The sequence below is a fragment of the Euprymna scolopes genome, chromosome 10 (assembly GCF_053919585.1).
Source record: "Euprymna scolopes isolate OS-2025 chromosome 10, ASM5391958v1, whole genome shotgun sequence".
In the NCBI taxonomy this organism is placed as follows: Eukaryota; Metazoa; Mollusca; class Cephalopoda; order Sepiida; family Sepiolidae; genus Euprymna; species Euprymna scolopes.
The window spans coordinates 106126916-106139885 of NC_136491.1; the positions used below are offsets into that span (position 1 = coordinate 106126916).

Consider the following 12970-nt stretch of genomic DNA (forward strand, 5'->3'; position numbering starts at 1 on the left):
CTACTATATTACTCACTGCTCTTCCCACGCGTGAACAAACGATAGTGAGATGAACACGCATTTCCTTTTCTTTCTATACCACCAGTCCCGCAACAAACGATGGTTACACCCGCGCGGACATGAACACGTGTTATATCTAAAACATTCATTCTTTCAACAGTAAATAAACGACGTTTATCTTATCCATCAATTGAGTTTTTGTTTCCTTCAATTCCATTCGTTTCATTATTTTCTTTTGTAACGGGATTAGGATTTATATATCCTAGTCCTTTACAGTACTTTGCAGTACTTTTTGCACTTATGTTAACGTGCAAAAGTAATAACGTTATTATTTAGAAAGCCGTTCTTTACATGGGAGGGAGTTTCTCAGTGTTATTACTATTCTGTACTTTCACCTAACAATTTAATTTTAAAAAAATATCGTAAAACTTGCATTGAACATGAAAAATACGATTAAAAAAAAAAAAAAGAAAAGCACGGTAACATAGGCGCATAAGCAGGCATTTTTTTTTATATTTTTATTATGTTGAATTCTGCACAACAACCAAATTAGGACACTTAGATGCAATTTTTTTCATAAAATGAAAAAAGTTCATAAAAAAACAGGTATCGCCATATTTCGCCGCACCTATTTTAAAAAATAGCCAACGCCTTTGTATTTAAGTTGGTCATCAAGGGAAATAACTCTAATCGCGCTCGTCAGTAAGAAAATCTATTTTATTTGTGAAGGCGTCATTGACAACTCGCGGATCTCACTTAAAAAGACCAACCAAATAAGTTCGTCTATTTTTCTGTGCGTATTATTTCTTTCCTTGAACAAAAGGGTGAACTTATCCCTAAAAAATGGGCAGGAAAATAACTGTAGCCAGTTGTTCTCTTAATCAATGGGCACTAGACTTTGACGGCAATTGCACTCGCATCATCGAAAGTAAGTATATTTACTTAAAAAGTTAAAGTGCTTTTTTATAATAACGGCAATTTTGCGGGTTTTTTTTTTTTTTTTTTTTTTAAATTTTACTTGCCAATCGACAATGATTCGTTTTTGGCACTCGGTTCGAAAGGATCTGTCAACCAGTGATAGTGGATGGTCCCGCTGTTAGTGTTCAATCATAAGAGATGCAGTATGCACTCCCAGGTACTATCTCCTCCTCGCTTTTAAGAAGGGCTGATCGTTTGAGAAAGCTTCTCCCCCCCCCCCCGAACCTTCTACCGAATTTGAACCGAACCAAACTGACGGTGTTTATGCACTTATGTTACCATGCTATAGTATTCAAGGTAAATTGAAGATTAACGATCTTTTTATTATTATTAAATTGTTGGTGAAAGTACAGAATAGTTACAAAACACCCCCTCCCCATATTAACAATGGCTTTCTAAATAATGTTATTATTTTAGCACGGTAACATAAGTGCATATGTACTTTTAGCACGGTAACATAAGTGCATAGGTACTTTTGCCGAATAAAGTCTAAAACTTAGGTCAGGGTACAAAAAAATAAACAAACAAACTCTGTTCGGTTCAAATTCTGGTGAAGTTGCTGATTTTTTTTTTTTTTTCAACTTTACTTTTTCTGTTGAAGAGCTGTTTTTTTTTTTTTTGCTTTTTTTTAAATTTTAAACACTAAGTCTCTAAACTAACTCTTCGCATGTTAAGTGTGATCTGCCTTTTTACATTTTGGGGGAGGGGGCTTTTAAATCGTAAACATTATCGGCCATTTCCGGAACTAACTCTAGATTCTCCGTCAAAGTACTGAAATGCTCTAGTACACAATTCAAGACAAGTGTCAGCACTCCTACAGAGAAATACCGACGAGTCCATTCTTGGCTATTTTGGGGCGCTTTTGCAATCTTCGTCATTGTACTGAGGGAAGTAACTCTATTTTATTAAGAGATTCATTCATTTATTTCATTATATATATATACATATATATATATATATATATATATTACTTGGGTGCCATCAGCTAGAATCGAAACCAAAATCTCAGCCTTAGTCGTTACTGTCTGAGCCACGTGCATACGCATATAAATTTTTTTAAAAAATAACGTTGTGAATGTACATTTACACATGCGTAGAGCACTTTAAGTTGACTTACACCTTGCAACTTTCGATTGTGTTCAATGTTGACCCCTTAGCAGCTATTTTTACCGACTAAAGACCAAATCAGATTTGTTCCAGAGGTTCAAATCCTCATACAGATAAGGTCACTTTTATAGATATATAATCTGTGTTTGTCTGTTCTAGTAGTTCTCAGAAACTACTGCGCCGATCCGGCTGAAATTGTGTATGGATTTTTTCTTTTTAAACTAAGTATTATTGTATCCATTCGATGCACTGTTTGGGATTAGAGATTAGTCACCACAATAGTACATTTACTCTAGAAGTTTTCTTGAAAATTGCTGGACCGATCTGGCTGAAATTTTGTATGGACCTTTGTTATGATAAGTAATCCCTATTAGTCTCTAAGTGTGTATCAAACGGACACCATGATACTTAGTTGACTGCACCATGTCCATACAAAATTTCAGCCAGCTTGACGTAGTAGTCTCTAAGAAAAAGTAGAAGAGACGGACAAGTATATATATATATATATATATATATATATATATATATATATAGGTACATTTTGGTGCAAAAATAATGTCGTTTATTGACGTATATGTATCTGATAAAAACGACATTATTTTTGCACCAGCCTGATATATCTTTCTATATATATTTCTTTCAACCGCACCAATATTCCTAATAAAATTAAAACCCCATCTAAAAATAACTTTTTTTTAGCTCAGTCTTTGTTTAATACAAATATTTTTTAATCCCATCAATTTATAAAAATATAAATTGTTTTGAATTAATTTGCAACTTAAATAATTTAGTTTCCTTTTAAGCGGTTTACTACATCAAAAGTCAACTGATTAAATTAAACTTGTTTTAGTTTCCAAGTTATTTAGAGTGGACTAGTGAGTGCAGGTGAATCACGCTTTTAGTCTTGGTAGTCTTGATAATTACACTGGTCGCCATCATCTCACTGGGTTGGGGTCAGGAACGGCATCTGGTGTATAAAAAAAAAAATCTTGCTTCGCTTAAGGAGATAAGTTCCAAAGTAAATAATTTCAGTTTATGTAGCTTAAATTAAAGACCTGCCTATAGATAGATTGGGTTGAAAGTCAATTTCTAAAAGCCATTGAACACATCCAACAAAAGAAATGGACGTTAAACTTTATATGATGATGATTATCATGTTCACTAATAGGTCAAAAGAACACAGTTCAATTCTTGGTCAAGTCATGCCAAGGACGTAAAAATTGTACTTAATGCCCTCTTGCTAACCACTCAGCATTATAAGAGGATCAAGGGTAAGTGGAGTAATCCTAGGAAAACGTTGGTCCCTTCCTTAAACTTAACATAGTAGCTAATAAAAAAGAGCCTTCAGGTTGCCATAGACTAGGGTAGAGCAGTTTATTCTTTTTATATATATATATATATATATATATATATATATATATATGATGAGAATAATGGAAATAGGCGAAATAGAGAAATAAAAAAGGAACAAATCAAGTTATGTGTCCATCGACGTTTCGTCTTTATTTCGAGACTCCCTCTGGATGAATGAAATTAAGAAAACAAAACACCAGTACAAATATTTGAAAATATATTTTTCATGTAATGAAATGTATGACCCTGTTCCATTCCAGAAACGAAAAAAGTCATTGAAAATTAAAAAAAAAAATCTCTAAAACAACCCTGTTTCCAATGCAGGCATATACACTGTTCCTTGCCAAAATAGCCATCATATATACGTTGGTGAAACCCAACGCAGATTAGAGAAAAGGCTCGATGAACATAAAAGATATAAGAAATAGCTATGTCCTGAATGCATTAATCTCTCATACATTGCAGCGTAATCATACTTTTGATTTTAAACAAGCAAAAATAGTTAAATTTATTTCAAATAAACCGCACCGGAGACTTCTTGAATCAGCTGCTTATTGCAAATTCAAGCACAATAAAAAAAAACAGGAGTTTCTATAATGTATCACCATTAATTAGTAAACTTTTATTAAAAGAACATAATTTAATTTTAAACACAGATTAACTCTCTCACACCATAGAAAACACCACCAATAATAATCAATACATATAATCAGTCAATAAATTACATAACAAAAGTACACTCATGTCATTTCAGCTGCACATCCATATTTGAATTATAACGGACTTATTTGTTCCAAAAGAAAATATGAATTGCATATTTTTTTAAATATATTAACGGCTATATGACGTTATAAAAAAAAATAATCTTACTCTCTTTTTTTTTTTTTTTTTTTTTTTTTTTCCAACTACTTTTTCTGTTCCTGAAATGGAACAAGGTCATACATTTCATTACATGAAAAATATATTTTCAAATATGTGTACTGGTGTTTTGTTTTTTTAATTTCATTCATCTAGAGGAAGTCTCAAAATAAAGAAGAAACGTTGATGAACACATAACTTGGTTTATTTCTTTTTTATTTCTCTTTCACTCTCTCTCTCTCTCTCTCTCTATATATATATATATATATATATATATATATATATATATAAAGCTTTTCAAGTGAGATAATTTTCTAATTAAAGTTAACAAGGTTTCATAGGGAAACATGATTTTGCAATTCTTTACATGTATTCACATTGAACATGATTCATTTCTTAGAATTTATTTTGACCGAGTGGATTAAAGATAAAAGATTTTTTTATCTCCCTCTTTGTTCCCTTCTCCCCCTCCCCATTTCATACTCTATCTACCTATATATATATTTATTTTTCCATGTTTGGCTTTGTTCTAATTCGAGATTGCACTTGTGTGACCTTTTTCAACTGTTAAATCTTAAATTATATATATATATATATATATATATATATATATATATGTATGTATAAAATTAAAGATTTAACGGTTGAAAAGACCATACATGTGCTCTATCTATCTATCTATATTAGTGGCCTGGCAACTAAAAGGGAGACAACCAAGCTAAGAAAAACCCTAAGCAAAATTTATTCCAAAGCTGCAAAACTGAAGCTAGCCTGCCAGGACACTATATATACAAATGTAGGCAAATTTGGGCATATTTTATTGGTTTGAAAAGATAGGTTCTTTTTTACCAATTGTCATAAAATTTTAAATTTTAATCATAGAATAGTATTATCATCAAGTTGCATGCAAATTTTTATATAGCCGCCCCCCCCCCGAACCAAAGATATGAGCATTTCAGTATTCAATTTGGCTACGAGTATATATATATATATATATATATATATATATATATATATATATATATATATATATATATATATATATACTAGCAGGCCGCTCAGCATTGTTCAGTCGTAAAATATGCTTAAATATGATATTTTGATTAATCCAGATTTCGTAGTTCTATATTATATTGGACCCAATATATAGTAATGATTTAAAATTAAAAAAAAAATGACTCGTGCGCCACCTTTTGAGAAGCGAAAACAAAACGTTTAGCTTACAATTTACTTTTTCCTTTGATATTAATGCGTGATCTATGAAGACATGTTTGCTGCAAGGCTAAAAATTAAAACATGAACCAATAGCTATTATATTTTGCATGCATATTCGTAATGCCGTCGTTCGACCTTCCCTTGACAAATTCCATTTTTTTTAATTTTTACACTTTTGCACCAATTTTCCCTGGCTAAAACCCAAATATAAAGTTTTGCATGGGTTTGAATACTCTATATATTAAGTTTCATGTCTGTAGACCAAAAACTGACAGAGGAGTTTGATAAGCAAAAATCTTGGAACAAATATATATACGCATATGTAAATATATATAGAAAGAGACTTGTGTTTACTATAATCTTTTTATGCAAATATAAATCATGTAGAATATCTGCATGAATATAATTACACGTGATAGTTAACTAAAAATGATCATCCCATAAGAAAACTGAAAAAACTAATAAGGAATTAATTAAAATGAATATTTAAAAGAATATGAAAATTAGCTTGATCCTCTATATAACAAAGTTGTATTTTCTTTTTAAATAATATCTTTTTAAATAAATAGAAAAAGGGTTTTTATATGAATATCAATACACGAAAACCCAAATTTATAGGAGTATAGACATAAATATACCACATTTTTTTGGCAATTTTATAAGCTTAAAATCTCAGCAACTATTGATCAGAATCATGAGGGCTCGTTGGAAAGGTAATGACCTGAATTGTGTAGTGGGCTATGTGACATTTGTCTTTAAGGTTGCACATTAAGGGGATCATCCATCATTCAAAACCTATTTTTGGCACCTTTTTACAGCCATAAAATGTTTCGGTAAAGGTACAGTATCTTTCCACCCTAAAAAAATCCTTTAAAATTACAGCTATTAAAGGTTCTTGAGGGTACTGAAAACGAAAATAATGTTTAAAATGCCAGGAAACGAGTACTTTCCAAGATATGAAAAAAAAAATTATAGTTTTAAAAAGTGGGAGATCATTTTTCTATATTAATTTAACGTAAAATGAGCACCCATTTTATGGATGGAATAACCAAATAGGGGAATTGTAGAATGCATACTTCTCAGCCAATCAGCTGGGCCGGATTTATGGACGGGAGAAATCATTATTTGTGTAGGATGTAAGTTTTTAGGCGGTCTGTTATCTTTTTAGGGGTAGTGTTTATTGTGACTTGTAGACCAACACAAAATCTATTTTAAAAACTATATAGTTTTTCTATAGTTATTCGGGTGTACTGAAAACGAATATTGCCATTTAAATTTTCTGCAAATAAGTATTTTTCCGAGTATTAAGCAAAAAATATGCATGCTCGTGCCTACAACTATGACCACCACTAATAACAAGAATTGCTTAATACGCAGAAAAATACTTATTTGTAGAAAATTTAAATGTGATATTCGTTTTCATCACACTTGCAAACCTATAGAAAACAAGTTTTTAAAAATAGGTTTTGTGCTGGTCTACTAGGCCATAATTACTAAATAACAACCACCCCTAAAAAAAATAACAAAGGTGGCTATAAAGTGGGTGTTCATTTTATGTTAAATTAATATAGAAAAATGATTCCCCACTTTTTGAAACTATAATTTCTTCTTATCTTGTAAAGTACTCTTTTCCTGGAGTTTTAAACATTATTTTCATTTTCAGCACCCCCGAAAACCTTTAATAGTGGTAATTTTAAAGGATTTTTTTAGGGTTGAAAGATACTGCACCGTTGCCAATATTTCAATCATAGGCTTCTGTTTTCCTAGTTTTGCATACAACTTACAAAATATCTGATATTTCCCCAAAACCTTTGGCCTTGATGGAGGGGAGACTAAAACTTTCTGCTATGTTATATCTTCCTCTTTGGTTTTCATACATGAAGTAAATTTCACAGTGTATAAAGATTATTTGATACTGGAGATATTCATGATCGTACCCTATTTCCGAAAGAGGGGAGATATAACACGTGAGAAATATTTGGAATTAAGTCTCCGCTTGCTGTTATTTCAGATAATTTGAAACCATAATAGCAAGTTTTATCTCCCCTCCACCAAGGCCAGAGGTTTTGGGGAAATATATGTGTGTGTAAAAAGAAAGATAGATATATTTATAAAGGTGTGTGTGTGTGTGTTTTTATTTATATATATATATATATATATATATATGTATATATATATATATGTATGTGTATCTTAACGAAGACTGAGGGTGCATCTCTCCCAGTGAATTAATGCGCCTCAGATACCAACCTGGAAATTTCTATGACTGGCATGGTACATACAGTGCCTAACCTTCCCAAATAGTCACCCATCTGGTACTGGTCAGGTTCAGCGTTGCTTAACTTAAGTGATCTGGCAAGAACCAGTTTGTCAATGTGATTATGCCGTGTATATAATAATATTTTAAAAGCAATATGTATGCCGCTCCCCATGTGGGGGTACCAAGTTGGTTAAAGGGAAAATTATTCCCAACTCGCATTTAGGTAAAAATGCACTTTCGTAAATAATTGAATTTATTCAAAACATATCGCAAAAACAAATAACATATCTATATATATATATATATACTTGTCTATTATTATATAAACATGCTCACATCCCGCTTTTTGAATGAATATTATTCATTGAACTTTTGAATAGTCAAGTCGCTGCCTGATGATATCTGTTGTTTGATTGAAACAAGTGGCTATTTGTAGCAGCGGGATGTGAGCATGTTTATATAACAATAATCAAGTATTATCAGCTCTTTTTATTGAGCACTATCTAACAACCTCGTTGAATTCATTAGTCCATTACTTTTGAATATAAAAAAACCCGAGCATGTATATATATATATATATATATATATATATATATATATATATATATATATATATATATATATATGCATTTTAAAATGATGAATGTTTTATTATTATACCCATGCATTCGACCAATGTTCACACTGTTATCAGACATTAAAATCTTATTCAGCCTCGATTTCCAACCTCTTAGGACGTGCCAGGTGTTATCTCCGCAACCAAGCACAAAATAAGAAGAAAATAACTGTTTGTATTTCCTGATAAGAAGTATTTTACTATTCGAAAATTAAAAAAAAAGAATTCAATAAATAAACAAAATCAATTTTGCACTTGTCCAGTCTTTTCAACTATAAAATCTTAAATTCTGAATATCGATTGTTTTTAAAACAATGAATTTCCTATTGTTATTGACCCATGTGTTTGACCAACGTTCACACCATTATCAGAAATTTAAATCTCATTCAGCCTCAATTTCTAACTTCTTAGGACGTGCCAGTTGTTACCTCCTCGACCATGACATGAAAGAAGAAAAAAAAAATATGTATCTTCTAAAAATAATTTTTTTTTTATCATATTTTTTTTTGAGGTGTGGATTGACTTAGCAAGATAAAGGACCGCTTGAATAAATTCACAATGATTTAAAATTGTAAGAAAAAAAAGCATGGTATATTCAGTTGTATGCACTTATGTTACCAAACCGCCAGGTGTTTTGTAACTATTCTGTACGTTCACCTAATAATTTTATTTATTGTAAAACTTTGATTTAACCTGTAAAAACTATTGAAAAAATTAGCATGGAACGTTAGTGCATAACCACCACTTTACTTTATATATGTCTTTTCTAAAGGAGCGTTTGAATAAATTCACAATGATTTTAATTGTGTAAATATTTCTATGTAGGTAGAAAAGCAACCTTTATTAGTATTGGTAACCTTTATTTAATTATTTATGTTTTTTTGTTTTTTTTTGTTTTTTTACTTCTCTGCAATATATTCCAAGGAGTTTAAATCGGCAATACTGTACTTTAGGTGAAAAAGAAAGAACTTTTTATTTATTTGTCGTTTTAATCTGTTTTGAATTAACACTTATAACACATGATTGGCCTAAATAATACTGTAACACGACTTAGTTCTCTCTTTCTCACTCTCTCTCCCACTCTGTATCTCTATCTCTAACTGTCCCTCCCTCTGAGTGACTGGAACCAGAAGTAGTTTCCTGTAGCTGTTTATGATTTCAGGTGACCGTTGATGTTGAATAAATGTAATAGCACCGTCAATGATTTATTTTTGGAGTGTAATATTTTCATAAATAAACAATAAAAGTTAAGAGTTTCTAAGGGAATAATTCCGTGAATTATATAAATAAAACATTAGAATAGTGTGTACTTAAAGAAATGGTGGCCTGTTTTATAGTGGAGAACTGTTCGTTTATGGATGGAATAACCAAATAGGGGAATTGTAGAATGCATACTTCTCAGCCAATCAGCTGGTCCGGATTTATGGACGGGAGAAATCATTATTTGTGTAGAATGTTGGAGGTAAGAATATGAGATTGTGTAAGAAATCTGTAATCAGTTAATGACGGCTTAAGTATGAAGACATATAAATGCACTCGGGGTAAAATGGTATCGTAAGAGAACTTGCTATAGTGGGGGTGAAATTTTACCTACTTCCTCTGTAGGTTAGGACGATGATGATTATGGTGCTCCTCGGAATAAATGTAATGTCTTAATATTACGAAATAATGTGTATGTTATTGCGTTCTATAGCTAGATTACATAATAGCTAATGGCATAAACATAAAAACTTTTTATGTGCCATCTGTTATTGTCAACCTACGGCAGTTTCTTCTAGATATATATATATGCACGTTTCATTAAATAGCACAGACAACTCTTGCTTGTTTTTCTTGTAATCCTCCTTTTCTCTTTGTCGGACCATTTTCCAAACGTTTTTTCCAAGTGAAAAAAGAAATTTCCCATAACCGCGAACGTTTTTGACCTCCATTGGTCATCCTCAGGCGAGTAGTAAAATATATATATATATATATATATATATATATATATATATATATAATTATAAAGATGAATGTAAATATATCTTAAAATATAATATTATTGTAAAATTATTTGAATTAGCACAAAAAACAGTCCACAATCATGATTTTATTTTTATTTAAAAGAAATGTTTGTTTTTTTAATATAGGCAAATTTTTATATTTACTTTTTCCATAAACGCCGTACACATGTTTGGTTGTACATATAGCTGATGCTGCCGTCACACAAATCAAGAGACAGTTAAATATTAGAGACAGTCACACATAAATGGATGAAATACAGAAGAAAAAAAAGGTTGTTTCAAGGAACGAAAAACATAAATACGAGAAATTCTCAACAAGACAAATACAATAGAGAAACAAAGGGACACCTAACCTAATGTAAGCACTAGTTAACTCACCCACTCTAATATCTCATGCTTACGTCATGGGATGTCATTCTGAGAGATGGGGGTGGTGAGTGATCGCTTTATAAATTAAGTTGCCTAATGGCATCTGCTCGGTTGATTTCCACTTAATAATAACAACAACAAACAATCATTTATACAAATACATAACATCTGATGATGACGATGATGATGATTTTATCATAAAATTTCAACTGAAAGAATTGTTTTTGTATTCTTGAGATGAGAATTGGTAATTCATAGTATTTGAATTATTTGGACTACTGTTTTCATCTTGGGCATTATCCATACAATGTTTCGGCTGATGGAACTTCGGACTTTCTTTAGGTGCGTCTTTTTAAACTTGAGAATCTGCATGGAATTTCAAACAGAACCCCTTATTTAATCTGCGGGTTACATCAGCCAAAAAGTTGTGCGAATAACACTCAAGATGAGAACAGTAGTCCAGATAATTCAAATATGAAGATTTAAATTGAATAAAAAGAAAAGTTTTGCATAATTTTTCACTGATTTTTTTCTTTTTCTCTCTGCCAGGTATCAAGCAAGCTAAAGAACGTGGTGCCAGTTATCGTCTTGGACCAGAACTAGAAATAACGTGAGATTTATGTTTCTATGTAATCTTTCTATTATACATAGTGCCCCTCCCTTCCCTCTGAAAAAATGTCATCCATGAAACCATTAATAAAATTCACAATTCTTAATCTTTTATGCAATTAGACCATATTTGGTACAAATAAACTTAAGTCTATGCTTGACTTGTCCACCAAGTTACAATCAGTAATATCCAACAGTCTTATTTTGTTGTTGTTGAATGATAAACATCACTAAATACGGCATACAGAAGTTTTCAATAATTCTGACATATTATTCTCTTGGCAATGCCCTGATTTCGACTCAGATGACCTTCTTCAGTTCAGGGATTATTTGTGTATTGTCTGGATAACTTCACAAGACTGAAGAGGTCACAGTTTTATAAGTGTGAAGCTTATTTCAGGTTTACACATCCTACTGATGAGACGATCACCAAAGTGCCTCCACATTTTACTAAACGGCCATAAAACAAAGGTAAAACAAGATCGCTCATGAGCCAGTATCAATGGACCCATAAACATTGTCTTAATTGAAACTGTTGGCAGTCCCCGGTATAGGTGCCTCAGGTTATCAGTGATAAACCAACTATCTTCTAATGTAGGAGTCGAGAAGAGATGATAATGCTTTTAACTGACTTGTCCACCTTGTATCAGTTCTGAATGCCCAACAGTCCATGATTTATCTTCCATTCAATGATATGTGGTGACACTTTGGTGGTTGTCTCTGTCAACGTATGTATGCCGTACATCTATACACGCAGGTTATATTAGAAATATTTTACCCCCCCCCGAGATGCAGACGTACACACAAACACACACACATTGCCTCTTTTTAATTTTTAAAAACAATGGATACCCTCTGCAAGGGTAGTTGCACATGAAATAAAGATTGCGCAATCAGCAACCCAACCTCTCTTGAATCGGCATTGCTTGAGTTCAGTGGCAAGAAGTCCAGGATGACTAGAAGCAATGCCGGAATAAGTGCAGAACACACACAGCACCTGGAATTGCCAAATGGTCACCCATTTTAATACTGACCAGGCTCAATGTTGCTTAACTTCAGTGATCTAATGGGAACCGATGTGTCGTTGTGATTATGCCATATTGAAGTCATATCAACATTTAGCAATGTTAATATGAGAAAATTGGATGTGTTGGTTACCTGAGCCAATGTGGTACGATATCTTCATGAACCCGAGTTGGCCGATGGTTTCGTGATTGCGTAGGTTGAGCTGATTGCTTCCCGGTCTAGTTTCTGGGTGAAGTGTCGTTGCGCCAATGAATTAGCTGAGTGTCGATCTCGAGTTTTTAAGCATCAAAATGTATTTGTGGTCGATACTGGATTCTGCGGCACAGATGCGACGAAATCAGTCGTGGTCATTAACCAGGGTCGATTCTGCGTCTTAAGGCACCAAATATGGTACGATATCTTCATGAACCCGAGTTGGCCGATGGTTTCGTGATTACCACATATTTCGACTGGTCTTTCTCTGTTTCCTTCCACGCCCATGTTGCTTTAAGATCCGTAGAAAGAAGAGATGAGTACGGTCCAGTCGACGAAGCTTGGGTTGTTGCTGGAGGGAAGAAAAGTTGCCAAGCACACAAA

At 32.4% G+C, this 12970-nt stretch overlaps 1 protein-coding gene across 2 annotated transcripts in view; it reads left to right on the forward strand.

The window, feature by feature from the left end:
• Positions 1-688: 688 nt before the first annotated feature.
• The window catches only part of LOC145286190 (glutamine-dependent NAD(+) synthetase-like), a 146807-nt gene continuing 134525 nt past the window's right edge, over positions 689-12970 (forward strand). The window contains exons 1-2 of one of the 2 annotated variants that reach the window (XM_080134983.1): positions 689-928; positions 11309-11369. In XM_080134983.1, the coding sequence (XP_079991109.1) occupies positions 844-928; positions 11309-11369 (146 nt within the window). In that variant the 5' untranslated portion in view covers positions 689-843. The remainder of the gene's footprint in view (positions 929-11308; positions 11370-12970) is intronic. The other variant, XM_080134982.1, reaches the window with a different exon arrangement.